This window comes from Pyrus communis, chromosome 3 (genome assembly GCF_963583255.1).
Source record: "Pyrus communis chromosome 3, drPyrComm1.1, whole genome shotgun sequence".
Classification (NCBI taxonomy): Eukaryota; Viridiplantae; Streptophyta; class Magnoliopsida; order Rosales; family Rosaceae; genus Pyrus; species Pyrus communis.
In genome coordinates, this window is record NC_084805.1 from 17,214,408 (window position 1) to 17,231,638 (window position 17,231).

General features: G+C 39.0%; 1 protein-coding gene across 1 annotated transcript; it reads right to left on the bottom strand.

Moving 5' to 3' along the window:
• Positions 1 to 653: 653 nt before the first annotated feature.
• Positions 654 to 4,029, bottom strand: LOC137729328 (ribonuclease 2-like). Its single transcript, XM_068468247.1, has 9 exons — positions 3,772 to 4,029; positions 3,576 to 3,604; positions 3,053 to 3,126; positions 2,666 to 2,767; positions 2,544 to 2,547; positions 2,263 to 2,354; positions 1,906 to 2,067; positions 1,480 to 1,579; positions 654 to 968 (listed from the first exon to the last, which is right to left on the bottom strand). Exons 1-9 carry the CDS (start codon positions 3,990 to 3,992, stop codon positions 931 to 933), a joined length of 822 nt encoding a protein of 273 aa, XP_068324348.1. The 5' UTR covers positions 3,993 to 4,029; the 3' UTR covers positions 654 to 930.
• Positions 4,030 to 17,231: the final 13,202 nt, after the last annotated feature.

The window sequence follows — 17,231 nt, forward strand, 5'->3', positions numbered from 1 at the left end:
GACCCTTACATTTTGTTCCTACTCCTTAATTGGAATATTGCAGAGGGAGAGAAATAGAGTATCGAAATCATTTCCCCTCGCCATTGGTGCTAAGAGAACTTTCAAATAATCAACATTTATCGGAATCAATTTTTCTTTTCTTAATACAACCATAAAATTACGACAAAGGGTGAGAGATATGGACTAAGCCACACAATGAGTCTGCCATAATAAATTGGTATCAAATTCGTCATTTATGTGATCCAAATGTTAAATGCATAAGGGTAGAAGTGCACTCCCGAACCAGCCACTAGGATCAAACCAGAAAAAATTGATTTCATGCGAATTTAAATCTTCCAAAGGTCTGGTCAACCAGAGGTTTTGGTAGATGGGGCAGACCTGGACCTACAGCTACAGGTTAGGGTTTGAACCAAGACAGTACAGCCAATCTGAAAACCTTTCCTTGATCTGATCTGGCATAATCTTTTTCTAATAGAAAGAGCTCACTTTGTGAAGACCAAGTCTCTTGTTTTGCTCTTTTTTGTTCCTCTTTGCAATCACGTTATCATTCCACGGTGGGGCTACGGCCTGCAGCAGTGAAGTACAAAGCAAGAATATATGGGCGGCTGAACCACCTCCACTTCTCCATCTCGGAGAGAGAGAGAGAGAGAGAGAGAGAGAGAGAGAGAGAGTTTTATAAGTTGCATGCCAAGAATCTACCATTTTATTTTGGGTTCTGAATTTACACTGCATTCTAGCATACAGAGAAACTTTGAAGCAATACAATTCCGTAGAGCAATGCTATGCAAAACATTCCCAACTTTTGGGGTCTGAATTTACACCACACTGCCACAGATGGACCAAGTTTCGTAGCTTTGCTAAAAAATAAACTTAAATGAATTGATCGTTTTACAACATGTTGACCTCTGCCAAGATCTTGGAACATCAGCATCAGGCACTTGAAATCTCAGTTTCACCACCGCCGTGCCCTGCACATATAGAAAAAGTAAATTATCAACAACCCTATAACAATATTTGATAGCATGTTATGCTAGAATAAGTGTTGGATGACAAATTTATTCTAGAATGGTTGAATGATAATTCAAGGTTCAAAATTATGCACTCACAAATGTACGCCCTCTTATGGCATGGAGACAAACATGAGAACAACTTTATAAGTTTATGCTTTCGTTATATTGTGTTTTAAGAATTTTTTTGTGAAGGCCTTAAAGTACAGGCAACTGATAGATGCATGACCGTATGAAAGATAAGAAAACCCTAAACCCAGCAAGCACAAACATTTGAACCCCCAACGGGTGGTCCTTTTGGATCCAGATTACCAGCTTCGTTGCAAGTAAGAAAGCCATCTATACCACACGTTATCCGCAAATAATGAACATTGCAAAGTAAATTTAACTATGGAATTCGAAAGAAAAATGACAGGCCGACGTTGTATACATAAATCTACTTTCAGATAATTTTGGGTTAAAGAATAGTTACCTAATGATGCATATGCTGGTATGCTGACATACTTGGGACATGAGCTACTTGAAGCTAACTTGTCATTTAGATTGCCAGATCCAACCAGACAATCCCGAGGCTGCAGTAGCATCAAATATTCAGAATACATAAGAAAATTTCTGCACATAATAAAAGACCATATACAAAGTAGACAATGGAATTCCTCTTTAATGCCCATCTCAAAATAATCTCATTGTCCAATGTTACCACTGTTCAAGATTTTTAGGAAACGACCTAATTCAATTATTGAAAACTCCAGTCACATGCCTGAAGTAAAATATGCCGGAAAGATGTATAACCCTTACCCACCAAAACAACAGAAATTAACTCCTTGACGTACAAGTGTATATTTTCATTGATTCAGTTAAATATACAATCTAAATAAGCTGTAGATAGGAGGCAAACCTTGAAATCCTTGTAGAAGCATAAATGAAGTTCCTCCACAGCACCTTTTTTGCAAACTAACTTGGGGGTTGCCCGGAAAACATTCTGAATAGCAGAAACAATGCCTCCAAGTGGATACTTTTCGGTATTGGAAGGTACGTATCCTGCTTCATTCAGGATTTGCTGAGGACAGGGAAAGGAAACTACCATTACACACCAAATACATAAAATGGACAAACTCCAACTTAAACCAATTTTCTAATAAGAACCTAAAAATAATGGATATGAATGACAAAACAAATGATGGATTGCCAAGTGTCAAGGAAATAAGCCAGCAATAGCATCAATGTTACAAATTACAGTAACTCTAGAACTTACAGTGACATTGTACTTAAAATAGACATTGAGGGTTGTCAAAAAGTAATTGTATTCATCTCCAACTACTGGAGAGGAGCAAGTCCCGTGCTTCTCTGCAAGAAACAATGAAAAAGGATGCAGGAATCAGAACTTGCACAAGTGATGCATGCCAAGAAAAAAAGGGTCATTGCTCGTAGGTCTGAATTCAACCCAATTTGGCAAAAATTTTAAAAGCAAATGCTACAGACAAACAACTGACTGTTCATTGTAAGCAACAAAGAGCAAAAGGCAAAGATGCTTACCCCACTGCCATTGTAATACCAGGAATTCAGTCATTATGAAAACACAAGAATGAAGAATAGTTAGCTCATAGTAAAGGTCATCTAGAATTTGAGAAGAAATTAAGTCCACAATCAATGATCACCTCATGACCCCAAAATGATCCTTTTCCACCACGGCAGGATGATGGTTTACCACAGCTTAAAGACGGCCAGTATTTCTCTAAAGCATCGTGCAATGTTGAGATCTACACAGTAGATACAGAGACAGTGATGAGATTTAGGCACTGCCACTACAAGAGACATTTAAAATGAAAATATAAAACATTGCTGTTTAAGCACCAAAGTTGAAGATAAAGCGACGTTAATGTGGGTGCTATATTCCAGTCAATCAGTATTCATTATACATTTTCTCATGGGCTAAAAGAAAATCTTTCTTTTGGGAGTTCCTGATTCCCTTAATGTGAGCAAGTAGAGTCGCTAAAATATTCACAACCCCAAAACCATGTAGACACGAAATAAGAAATACACACCTCTTTCTCATCAAAGGTTTTCTGTGTGCAACAGGCAGGCCAGGTTCCATCATTGTAGTCAGGCCACAATCCATCTGTCAGTCACATACTAAGCGCCAGTTAGCATATCTCCCACATGTATAAACAAGATTTATGCATACACTATCATATACCGATTCACCATCAAACAGCAGTCAATGGATAAAATACAGGTTGGACGACTTTGATCATAAGTGAAAGATAAAAACCAATTTCCTGGATTCACTACAAGAATACATTAACTTAACATTTTCAGATTGTGCCTTTCAAAAACTAACCAAGAATCCTTTTTTTTTTCTTTTTCTGAAAACACCGAAAACCGAAAAAAGCACCTGCTGACTAATACATATTTGTGCTTTCTGAATTCCCAATTAAAGCAATTAGCTTCCAACAATATGAACCAACATGCCTTAACCAAAATATTTGAACTTCAAGTGAAAAATCAACTTAATTCATGCTTTTCATCTCTGCAATACACAATATAATACAAAATCTTAATACTTACGGATTGTAAACACGGTTGGACCATTTGAGCTGAAACAAGAAAACCCAAAGGTAGAAAACATCACCTCAAAAAATCAACTCAGAAACCACCAAACAGAAGCTCAACCTAATTTACCAAATTAAAATCAACCAAAACGGGAAAAAAAAAAAATCAGTCTTTTTTAAATTAATAGTTAAACAAGGAAGAGATTATGAACCCGCGGCAGCAAGCATTGGAGGAGCAACAATAGCGGGTGCGCTGACAGAAAGTGCCAGGCCATTGCAGGGCCAAGTTGAAGTAATCGAACTCCCTCTGCCCTCCTCCTCCTCTGCTTCCGATTTCGACTCCGATTCCGGCTTGCTTGGCGTCGATCAGGCACAGCGAAGCCGCCGCAATCAGTGCCACTGCAGAGGCGAATTGAGCAGAGAGGATAGCCATTTTTTAAGAGATGGGAGAGCTTGGTTTGATCTTTGGAGGCCTCTGGTGTGGTTTATTGGGGCGGGCAGGGGTAGATTCGTCATTTAGGTTACTTGGGCGAACGGGAAAGAATGGGCTCCAATAATTGCGTAACGGACGTTAACCGGAAGACGTTGTATTGTTTTATATTTCTTTTTGCAGTTTGTTTTGGAGATATTTTTTGTAACGGAATAAAAGAAGATATTCTTGTTTTTCAAGTTTCATATGACGATGTTTATGAACATATAACATAGAATTTTGGAGTTTGTAGTCCGAGATTGAAAATGTAGGGTTAGGGTTCGAGTTCGAGAAATGGGATTGACTCTATAACATGAATTTGAATTCTTAATCGATTCAAAACTTGAAATTTGTGTTTAGATGCGGCTTCAGGTAATGTGCATGTTGATGAATTAGTCCCATATTCCCATCACACGAGGCAATTATAATTACAAAATGTCATATTAGTGAAAGAATATTTTTGTATTTGTAACACCAACCCATATGCCAACCATGTGGTATTTATTTGCATTTGCCATTTATTTGCTTCCTTCTTCCTTATTTCTTTCTTCTCCAGTTAAACACCTACTCTTTGATGCATGAGGCATCTTTTTCCTCCTTTCTTCTCCAGTTAACTTTTCGTCCCAAATCCTCTAGTATGTGACGATTCTTGCACTACGGTACACCGTTATATTGTAAAGTAAACAGAGTTGGCTCCTCAAGTATATTGCCCTGATTTTGTAAGCATTAAGATAGTTCATCACTCACAAAATTTCCGCTATTGAGTGAACAAGCATAAAATTCCCGTTACACCGTTATATTGTGGAGTAAATGAGTTGACTTCTCATATATGTTCCCCTGACTTCGTAAGTACTAAAAGAGTTCATAACTCACAAAATTCCTGTTTTCAAAATGAAGAACCTGAATATTAGAAACTCGGATCATACAAGTACAATCATCAATAAAGAAAACAAACCATCGAGCTCTGCCAGAGGTAGGAGTTTAGTTGGCATTTGAGTGGACGAGCATAAAGTCGCACTTAAAATCAGATTAAAAAAAATAATAATAATAAGGAAGGAATAGCCTTCTTAACGTACCCAAAGGATGTATGCCCTAAACTTGAAGGCTTGAATAATCAATGTGTCGCTCTCCAGTGCCAAATTCAAGTAGTAGAGTCTACCATTCCGAAAACCATAAACAACCAGTACAGATGTCTCGAAAAAAAAAGGTAAATTGGCCAAAAGATCATGAATAAAGCAAACCATTGAAATTTATACTATAGTCAACATGTAATCTAGTTAAAGGTAATGAATTGGTAGAATAGATTGATACTACACACACAGATCATAAAGGAAACTAGTTACAGGTAAATCAATAAAGAAATTAAATGATGCAAAATCATATGAATTGTAACGAAACCCAATCCCATAAACCACTTGAGAAGGACGAGTACCTTGCCAATCTCTCCCAACAGCAATTGGACACGCACAATGGAGGAGCTGACACCTAATTCAGAGGTCTACAATTGCTGATGGACGAGGTTAGGCGACAGAAAGGCAAAGAGATACGCGGCCTAGAAGTAGGTTAGGTTCGTAACCTTGGGGGATCTTCAACATCTACCCCTCAGACTCCAAGCACGACGTCTTCCATACTACAATAGGTGGAGATAGAGTTAGTAGCCTTGCACCAACAAGAAGAAGAAGCTTGGGAAGAAGCGTGCCAAAGAGAAGAAGTTGCATGCTTGGGAGAAGAAGCTCGGGAAGAAGCTATGCACAAGAGAGAAGATGTAACAACTTGTCCCTAAGTTTATGATTTTATTAATGTGAGTTTACGAAAACGCCCTTGAGGTAAAATCATTGACTTTCGTTGACCCTCATATCATGAGTACTCGTTGTTACGAATGTGTAGGCGCGAACGGAATTAAATTCAGAGTTAAGACAACATTTTTACGAAATTTTGGAAGATATTTCTATTTTCCTCCTTAGTGGACCTTATTATATGAGCCACTAAGGCCCAATTGTGTCCTTTTGTCCCCGACTTCTTCTTTTTCCCCCGTGACCCTCTCTTCTTCCCTCACTCGTCTCTCTTTCATAACTCTCCATTCTCTCCCTCTCATCTCTCTTTCACTCCGAGCACTACACACAAGCACATCTAACAATAACTAGGACAGCAACAACCTCTTCATGACATATGGGAGCCCCACAAACCAGGAACAATGGAGAAAACCCCTCAAATATCTCTCCCCCGCACTGAATAATAGCGGCCACTGTGCTTGTGTTTCTACAACGAGTTCTCGCCATTTCTGACGAAGGTAAACCCCCTAGAACCCCTTAGATCGTGTTTTAATATTGGATTACGGTAGTTTTAAGTGTTGATCAAGTGTGGATGCAGATTTCTACCAAGGGAGGGCACTGTGCATTTTCCTGGAATTTGAAACCGTGGCCGTTGGGCCACTTTCAAACCTCTTTTTTTACCGTCTCCGTCATCCACCGAGACTCAATTTTGGTATAGACCCGTTCCGTACAGTCTTAACTTCACTTTGGCTTTTGAATAATTGAATTTGGTTGAAAATCAAGCTCGAAATGAGCTTTGAAAGTCAGGGGAAAAACCTGCAAAACTGCAGGAACTCGCGAGGAAGGTAAGTACTAGCGTACTCGCGGTCGCGTGGGCGAGCGTGGGGTTTCCCCTGCGCCTGGCACGTGGCTACCTGCACAACCACCTTGTGGCGACGCATGTAGGAATCTGAGGTCCCTTCTTAGGTTCCTCAACGTGCCAAACCTAAATCTACCTTTCGTTTTCCAAAGTTCGATTGCTTTAATATAGCTCTTTTATTAACCATACTTTGTATGAATATGCAAATTTAGGATAGTATGTTACGTATTTACGTAAACGATTTCGATTTTAGGTGAAACACATATCAAAGACTTCCGGAGCTTGCATGCTGGATTATGACTTGACTACATGACTGTGAGTGGACCTCTTCTCAAATTGCATGATTTTATTAAAATACTAGGATTGCATTCATGAAAAACATGATTTCCTGACTTTACATTTCATGAAATATATTTATGATTTATCGAATTTACGTTTTATGAAGCGTTATGAATTATTGGATTTACGCTTTATGAAATATTATGGATTCATGAATATGGTTTATGATGATGATTTGAACTAGAACACTCCTACAGTTTATGATATTATGTTTCGAGCTTTTGACCTGCGATGATTGATGCGAAAGATTTGATTTATGATATGATGCTTTGAGTTTTTGAGCTCCGATGATTTGATACGAGAAATGTGATTTATGTTTCGATGCTTACATAGTGGGTAATCATAAAACACAAAATGAGTATGTATTTGTCTATGGCCATAAGACACAATTGATGAGTAGTGAGATATTTTATGACATAAGCCCAGCTTCACTGCAAAACTAGTGTCAGACAGCTTAACTAGCCACGGCTAGTGTCGATGTGTTATGGACCTTTTCTTTTCTGGCGTAACCCATATTCTTACAGTTTCACCTTCGGGTGATAAGCCCTGTTATGTATATTTCTTCACCGGCGTAACCCAGTGTCGTATAACTTCACCCTCAGGTGATGGGGCCTACTATGCATATACCAACGGCCATAGATCTCATCAATTGATACAAAAGAAAACTAATTAAAATGACTTGAAAACTTTGAGTTTTAATGATAAAGACAAAATAAAAGGGTAAAGTGAATAGTACTAGGATTGACTTTTTAGTGTAAAAATGTGGTTTTTCGTTAAAGTGAACAATACCGTGAGCTTTTTGTTAAAGTTCTCTTGATACAAATCCAACGGCCATAGATCTAATATGGATTTAGATCATCTCCGGATCAATTTGTGGAGATCCTCCAGGCCGATAGATATCATCAATTGATACAAATCCAACAGCCAAAATCTCTTATCCTTCCTCTTTTTCTCTCAACTCTTCTCTTTCTCCCTAGCTTTGAAGCTCTTAACCTCGAACCACGAGCTCCTCAAATTCCAAATTAAATTCAACCCCATCTCAAAATCTGCCTCAACACTGCCATAACCCACCCAATCCACAGCCACCAATTGCAAGTCCCTCACCTTACCCTCTCCAAAATCAACCCCACCACCACCACATCCCTCACTTGCAAGTCCCTTGACCTTAAAATCTCAGCCGATGTTAATGAAACAACTAGGGGTCGTGTAAACCAATGTCTTTTGGTTGCTGAGATCTTTTTCATAACTATGGAAGAATTAGAATGAGAGAAATCTCAAAGATGAAGAAGAAGAAAGAGAAGACAAATAAAAAACTAAAACAATAAGGGATAATGAAAAAATAAATCAAACTTAGAGCACAGATGACCTGCAATTGAATTTGGGGTTTATTAACAACGGTGGGGTGTGGGGGTGCGAGGGAGAAGTAGGAGTTGAGGAGGAAGAAAGGTGAGGGAAAAGGATTCAGCTGTTGGATTTTTATTCCTATAGAACTAATCTTGAGAGGATCTGAATCCAATAAATAGTTAGAATATGTATATTTTATCACTCTCTCTTGCCCTACATTTACATGAAGGAGTCTACTCAAGTCCAAAAAAAAAAAAAAAAAAAAAAAAAAAAAAAGGAACCAGAAAACGGACACTGCATTGCAGTGTCCGAAACCAATTGCTAAAAAAAAAAAAAAAAAAAAAAACAAAACCAGGAAATGGACATTGATTACAGTGTCTAAATCTAAATGTAAAAAAACAAGGCTAGGAAACAGACATTGCATTACAATTTTTTAATCTAAATGTAAAATCAAGAGTCGAGTGACGTGTGAAGAGTAGGAGACATGTGAGTGATGGAAAAAATAGAACAAGGAAATGTACACTGCAATGCAGTGTTTGAATCCAAAAGTGAAAAACATAATCAGGAAACAGACATAGCATTGTAATGTCTGAATCCAAATGTACAAAGGAACATGTATGAGGCGTGTGAGTGATGGAAAAACGAAACCAATAAATGGACATTACAACTCAATGTCTAAATTCAAATGTTAAAAATAGAAGACTGCATTGCAGTGTTTGATCCGTATTGACTTATTCCAAATATAAAAAGTGTTAGTTGAAGTGGGTGCCAACTGTAGTTGTAGATTTTGTAATTTTTGTTTAATTTAAGTGCATTTAAGTATCATAATACATGATTGATCTATTTATAATTAACATAAATATTGTTGATCAATTGTTAATATTGTAACTTTTTATTGATTTTTCACAAAATCACCCATAAAAATAGGTTTCATATTTGTTACATCATCGCTTAACAGTTAATCTAACAGACTATGTGACAGATTGTATGAAATTGCAACTAAATCATATTTAGCGTATCAAATTGTAATGTTTTAAAGATGATGTATAAGGTTGTAATTATATTTATACTTGAGAGTGTAAAATATAATTTACCATTTTTATTTATTTTTTTAATTATCCCCGGTACAAGGCCTCGAAGGTTCCCAGGATTAGGTGTATTTGTCTTCCATGTGGGTAGTTAGATGTACTTTTCTTCTTTGTTAGTAGTTACTCTATTATTATGCCGTGTCGTGAAACACATTGTTGTTGTGCATCTGAAGTCCAGATGTTTATTGTTTTGTTGCTTTTTAAATAATTTTTTGTGGTCTCGCGTGTCGCCTTGTTTCACGTAGAAATCTTCTCTTACGTATCTTGTTGGGATGGCTAACAATATGAATATAAAATTTCATCAAATTTACAAACCAAATTTAGTTTGCAAATTAAGTTTAAAATTTCTCCATGTTAAGAGGACTCGCTCCAAAAACGAGTCTCTAATGTCAATTTCGATGGTTCAATTTTGATGTTCACGGATGCAAAATTACCAAGACTGCAAGACTCTATAAAATATAAAGAAAACTAATGAAAATAACTTGAAAACTTTGAGTTTTAACGATAAGAACAAAATAAAGAGTAAAGTGAATAGTGATAGGTTTGACTTTTTAGTGTAAAAATGTGGTTTTTCGTTAAAGTGAACAGTGCCGCGAATTTTTCGTTAAAACTCTCTAAAATATAATCTTTTTAATTAAAAATTAAAGGTAAAATACACTCTAGATTCATATTTGAAAGCTAAATACTGCACGTCATCCAAACATATCAGAAATCAGTTAATGGCAAATCAACAAAGAAAATGGATGCAAAATCAAATTAACTGTAACAAATCAAATCCCATAGACCACTTGAGAGATGATCGGCGCACCCTAAACCTACCTCCCTCCGCCATCCCCCTGTGAATCGCCAATGCACATATGGCTAAAACGGTTTGGATTCCGGTGAGTAATAAGGCAGCTAAAACAGCTAAGGCTGACATAAAAGACCAAGGGGTATCAAAATACTTCAACATAAAACCTGCCCATCGCACGTTCCAAACATTATTGCAGTGCTCATTCACATCCTTGAATAATTGCAGCAAGTCACTCGCATTGATGTTGGAAGCCGCGTCTTTGCCAAGATTTGTGAAGAAATGAGTGACCTCCTCATCGGATCCAAGATAATTCTCGATAATGTTCCTGTCACAGAGGAAGGTCGTATCCGCAGGCGTGCCGATGAGGCAGTTCATGAATACAGCAAAAGTGGTTATGTGCTTGTGGCAATGATTATAACACTGTTCAAATGCAACGAAATTCAGGAGTAGATGGACACGGAAATCGTCCACTGTTATCTGCGGAACTTCTAGCACTCCGTTGCAGAATCTGATATCTTAGAAGCTGGTTGCTTCCCCTTTCTTAAACTTAATTCCCGCTTGATGAAGCTTTTTCACTGATCGGATCAATTCAACCGACTCAAAAGGATTTTCTTGGGGAGGATCTGGAATATCGGAGATAAAAGTCAAGTGAAGTAAATCGAGTAGATGTACTCCTTTTTGTTGAAATGGTACCAGGCCATGGTCGATTTTGTTTTAAAAGGTTTTAACTTTTAGAGAAAAACTGGGATTCAAAGATGAAACGAAATGCACGGAGGCGAGAGAGAGTGAAGCGGATTTCTCTTTGCATATATATCTTTAACAAGAAAAAAACCCTAGCATATAGAGGCTTGGATAGGTTTGATTTCAGAAACCAATCTCAGCTCTCTAGTGCATCAGGCGTGTTAAAACCAGAAAAGCTTCAAACAAAATGAGCAACAGATAGTTCGACGCACGCTTGTTTCAGGAAGAGTTTGCTTATTGAATTCAAAGGTAACAATAGCTTTATAAAGCCTTACAAAGTAGCTGAAGATAAACGCAACAACCCACGATATTCTAGCTCCTAGGATCGTGGTATTTGACTAAGCTTGAAACTGAAACGTGAAACAAATCTGTTCCATAAAAACAGGAATTATTAACGGCTACTTAAACCACTACGTAAGTAGCCCTAGAAACAAGGAAACCTAAACCCTAGCTGCGAGTAAACCCTAGCTTTAACATCCTCCCTTAAACTGAATACTAAGTTATTCAGTTTATCGCTGGATAAGAACAAACGCCCAGCAAACTTCGCAGCTTCACGAACGCATCAAGCTTCAAGGGCTTTGTAAAAATATCTGTGACTTGCTCATGGGTTGAACAATGAACTAGTTCCACAATTCCTTCCTTTGTGAGATCACGAAGGAAATGAAAACGAACATCAATGTGTTTGCTACGACCATGCAAGATTGGATTCTTTGAGAGTTTGATGGCTGATATGTTGTCACAAAATAACACCGTAGATTTGCATTGATCTTGACCTAGCTCATTTAAAATCCTTCTTAACCAGATAGCTTGACAAGCACTGGACGCTGCTGCAATGAACTCGGCCTCAGTGGTGGAAAGAGTGACCACCGGCTGTTTCTTTGAAGACCAGGACACAGCTCCTGAACTCATTAAAAACACATACCCGGAAGTGCTTTTCCTGTCATCCTGATCACCTGCGTAATCACTGTCTATGTATCCCAGAAGCTCTTGACAATTTCCTCCCTTCTGATAAAACACCCCAAAGCCAATAGTTCCTTTCACATACCTCAATACCCTTTTTGCTGCTTGTAGATGCATTTCAGTAGGCCGCTCCATGTACCTACTGATCAAGCTCACTATGTATGTTATATCTGGACGTGTAGCAGTTAGATACATAAGACTCCCTACTATTTGTTTGTAAAGAGTGCTGTCTGCTCTAACCCCACCTTCATCCTTCATGAGTTTGAAACCAGGGACTACTGGATTGTTCACTGGATTGCACTGGTCCATTCTGAACCTATCGAGCACTTCCTGCGCATACTTCCTTTGTCCAATGAATATACCATCAGACCTCTGCGACACCTCAATGCCAAGGAAGTACTTCATCTTACCCAGATCGGTCATATCAAATTCTAACATCATAGACCGTTTGAAATCGTTGAACATAGCTTCATCATTTCCAGTAAATATGAGATCATCAACATAAAGACAAACAATCAAAAGTTTACCTCCCTCCACTGTTTTAATGAACAATGTGTGTTCATACGGACATTTCTTGAATCCTTCGTTGGCAAAGTAAGTCTCTATACGGCTGTACCAAGCTCGTGGAGCCTGTTTAAGCCCGTATAAGGCTTTCTTAAGCTTGTACACTTTGTGTTCTTGCCCCGTTTTCTCATAACCAGGTGGTTGTGCGACAAAAACTTCTTCATTAATCTCTCCATGTAGAAAGGCAGACTTGACATCCAGTTGAAAGATCGTCCATCCCTTTTGAGCAGCCAACGAAATCACAATTCGAATCGTGTCTAGTCTAGCCACGGGTGCAAAGACCTCAGCGTAATCTATCCCATACTTTTGACAGTACCCTTTTGCAACCAGTCGCGCCTTGTATTTATCTACTTCTCCTTTCTCGTTGAGTTTTGTCTTGTAGACCCACTTCACCCCAATAACTTTGCTGCCAATTGGTAACTCTGTGAGTTCCCACGTATCATTTCTTTCTATCGCCTCAATCTCTACGTTCATGACTGCCCTCCATTTCTCATTTTTTACTGCATCTTCATGGAACATTGGATCACTGTCAAGGAACAAGGCCAAGTAGGCCCAGTCCTCGCCCTCAGAGAGACCTTGCCCACTTTCGTAATCGTCCATCCAAGCTGGTGGTCTTCGTCTCCGTGCCTCATGGGGTAATTCTTCTTGAACACCGTAATCAGGTTCACCCTGATTAGATTCTTCAGCATCTCCAATTTCCTCAGTGCTACTGTCTTCCGATTCATCCTCATTTTCATTGCCTTCAATGTCTCCAGTGCTCATGCCCTCACCAGCTCCTGTCTCCATCTCTTCATCTGTCTCCCATTTAAGGTCAGCCACAATGGCTTCCTTATAGCAAGCTTCCCAATCCCAATATTGATCTTCTTCAAAAACAACGTCTCGGCTCACAATTATTTTTTTTGAAATTGGATCAAATAATCTGTAAGCTTTTGACTCGTCACTTACCCCAAAGAATATACATTTCAGACTCTTATTGTCAAGCTTGATTCTTCTTTTGTCGGGCACATGCACATGTGAGATGCATCCAAAGATTCTGAAATAATTCACTGATGGTTTAACTCCACTCCATGCTTCTTCTGGTGTCGTGCTTCTCACGGCAAGCGTGGGACTTCTGTTGCGAACATGTACTGTCCAATTAACAGCTTCAGGCCAAAATATCTTTGGGATGTGCTTCCCAGAGAGCATGCTACAAACCATGTTCATAATTGTTCTGTTCTTCCTCTCAGCAACTCCGTTTTGCTGAGGAGTATAGGCAGCTGTTAATTGTCTTCGAATTCCATGCGCATCACAAAAACTTGTAAATTCTTGTGATGTAAATTCCCCTCCTCGATCAGTGCGAAGTGCCCTTATGTATGCTCCGGTTTCCTTTTCAACCCTAGCTTTGTAATTCTTAAAGACATCAAAAGCTTCAGACTTTTCTATCAAAAAATATACCCAAGTCTTTCGACTAAAATCATCTATGAAGGTGATGAGATAGCGTTTCTTGCTGTTTGATGTTGGGTTTATCGGCCCACAGATATCAGAATGCACTAGCTGTAGGATTCCAGATGCTCTCCATGCTCCTTCCTTTGGAAATACTTCTCTTCGTTGCTTCCCCACCAAGCAATCCTCACAGACTTTAAGGGGAGCCTTGAACTGTGGCATACCCTTCACCATCTTCTTTTGTTGAAGGATTTTGAGACCGCTCCAGCTTAGATGCCCATATCGACAGTGCCATAGTTGAGATTGGTCTGTGATAAGGGAGACAAAACACCTTTGTTCCTCTGACTGACATCGAGCAACGAGAATGAACATCCTGTTGTGTGACATGGCAGTTTCAATAATTAAACCCCTCTGTGGATGAAAGATTTTGCAGATTCCATGTTGCATGAGAACTGCAAGACCCTTCTCTTGGAGCTGCCCAATGCTCAGAAGATTGTTCCTCAATTTTGGCACGTAAAACACCTCAGTGATCACGTGCATGATTCCATCTATCTCCATTCGAATGCTGCCCTTTCCTTGTACTTCCATGCTTGCATCATTTCCCAATTTCACTGAATTCTTGTAACCTTCATTAAGGTCACAAAAAAACTCTTTCTTGCCGCACATATGGTTGCTGCATCCTGAATCCAGGAACCAAACACAGTCACCTCGAGCGTTGTTATCATCCACATATGCCATAAGGAGCATTTCTTCACTTGCTTCGACAAAGTTCACCTGTTTTTCCTTTTTAGGGCACTCCCATTGAAAATGGCCAAGCCCATGACAGTTGTAGCATTCGACCGTGGATTTATCATACCCATACCGACGTCGTCCTCTTCCTCTTCCTCGATAAGAACCACGTCCTCCATGTCGTCCTCCTGGCTGAGCTCCACTTGTAACTTGCAGTGCTTGTTCGTCCATGGTATGCCTACTCATCCGTTGTTCATGGACTAGCAAGCTGCTTTGAAGTTCGTCGATTGACAGAATGTCAATATCATTTGACTCATCTATGGAGCACACAACATAATCAAACTTAGGAGTCATGGATCTTAAAATCTTCTCGATGACCACCACATCACCCATCTGTTCGCCGTGAATTCTCATCTTGTTGGCAATAGTGAGAGTTCTTGCAAAATAATCATTCACCGTCTCTCCCGTCTTTATGTGAAGCACCTCAAACTCTTTGCGAAGAGCTTGCAACTGTGCACGTTTAACTCGAACCGTGCCTTGATATTTCTGCTTCAACGAATCCCAAATGTCCTTCGCTGTCTCCTTCTTCAAGATTGTCTCCAATATCGATCGATCGATAGCTTGAAACAAATAGTTCTTCGCCTTTAGATCTTTTAGCCTGTGATCATCAATCACCTTCTTCTGTCCCTCCGTAAGATCCACCCCTTCTGCTGCTGCAGGAATCCCAACTTCCACCAAACTCCAGTATTCCTTGGAACGCAGGAAATTCTCCATAAGCATGCTCCAATGATTGTAATGCCCATCAAACTTAGGGATAGCTGGCTGCACAAAACTGCTTTCACCGGCCATGTCTCTATTCTCTCTCACTGAACTCGTGTTTGTTTCAAAAACTTTGATCAGGCCCCGCAGCGGGGCTCTGATACCAGATGTTAAAACCAGAGCAACAGATAGTTCGACGCACGCTTGTTTCAGGAAGAGTTTTCTTATTGAATTCAAAGGTAACAATAGCTTTATAAAGCCTTACAAAGTAGCTGAAGATAAACGCAACAACCCACGATATTCTAGCTCCTAGGATCGTGGTATTTGACTAAGCTTGAAACTGAAACGTGAAACAAATCTGTTCCATAAAAACAGGAATTATTAACGGCTACTTAAACCATTACGTAAGTAGCCCTAGAAACAAGGAAACCTAAACCCTAGCTGCGAGTAAACCCTAGCTTTAACAAGGCGCTGGGATCCTTCCACTTGGAATGGATCCGGCAACACAGTACAATAGGGATAAGAATAAAACACAGCTGTTCATCTTTCCTAAAATAGAGGGCTAAACTAGCCGTTACAAAATTTAAGCCTAACGGCAACTACTAAACAAGGAAAGTCACTCCATCTTCTTCTTCATCTGCAGGATTCAAACATCTGCAGGTTAAACTCAAATTAGTGAGAAGCTTAATTCTCAACAGCCTCTCCTCAGCTGCTCACTGATTTCACTCCAAGTGAATCTCTCTCTAGGCAATCTAAAAGCTTATATTCATCATTGGTTACGCGTTGATGATATGATTTATATTGAATTTGAGCATTTTCCATTTTGCTGGTAATGTAAAATAAACTCACAATTTGCATGACCGGCATTATTTCGTTGTAGGCCTGGTACATTGGTGATCGTACTTGTTGAGTTGCTGAAAAGAAAACGAGGAAAATGGAACTTAGAAGCAGATTTTCATCTTGAATTTGGTGAGGATGCTGAAAAAGAGTATGAGTTGATAAGAAATTCTCAACAACGTCTTTTTCTCAGATTAGCATGGATGCAAAGTATTTATTCTCAGCTTAATACTGTTGCTCCGTTACATAGTGCAATTGGAGGGAAATGGTATAATGCATATGGTATACTTTCTGCTTTATGTCTTTTGTTTTCCTTTTCTCCCATGTTTAATCGTGTACTTTCAGCTTAATGTATAAACCTTGCTTACCTAACTACACAACACCTTACCTGAAGCAACAGATATGACTTAGCTTTGTGCAGTAGACAGGTGATGTGGGAAATTTAGTGAATTCGGACGAGCATAATCGTTGTGTATCCATATGTTTATCAGCTTATGTCTATGCACATAACAGGTCATAATTGGTCATGCTCAAACTGCGATTGCAGCAGTAGTTTGTTGAATTATGACCTTTTATGTACATAGAAAATGCTATGCTTATTGACTATCGAAGAAGGGGTAATCATGCTCTTTCTTGTCCATTTGCAATGTCTTTAATACTTCTCTTGCATCTTCTTGGATCGTATCTGGACTGTACCTTGTAGCATATATACATGTTCTTTGTGCCTTGTAAAGTCAAGTACAGAGGATGTTATGCTTATTGACCATCGAAGAAGTTGTAGTTAGTAGCCGGACTTGCACCAATAAACATACGGTACGATATGCTCTCCGTGTGTGGTTTTTACATATTTCATTTGTCTAATCGTACAAGCAATATTTCCATACGCACCTGCCTAACTTGGACTTTCTATTTTGCAGATAGAGACACTCTTGGTAATTGATCTTGGATGTTAGATGTTTGCTTTGAAGAGAGCCAAGGAACTAATACTACCATGGT

Coding starts and splice junctions, on each gene's coding strand:
- LOC137729328 (XM_068468247.1), bottom strand. CDS start 3,992: ATGGCTATCCTCTCTGCTCAATTCGCCTCTGCAGTGGCACTGATTGCG. Junction 1,580..1,905: donor GCTTCTACAAGGATTTCAAG/GTTTGCCTCCTA, acceptor ATGCTACTGCAG/CCTCGGGATTGTCTGGTTGG. Junction 969..1,479: donor ACCAGCATATGCATCATTAG/GTAACTATTCTT, acceptor CTATATGTGCAG/GGCACGGCGGTGGTGAAACT.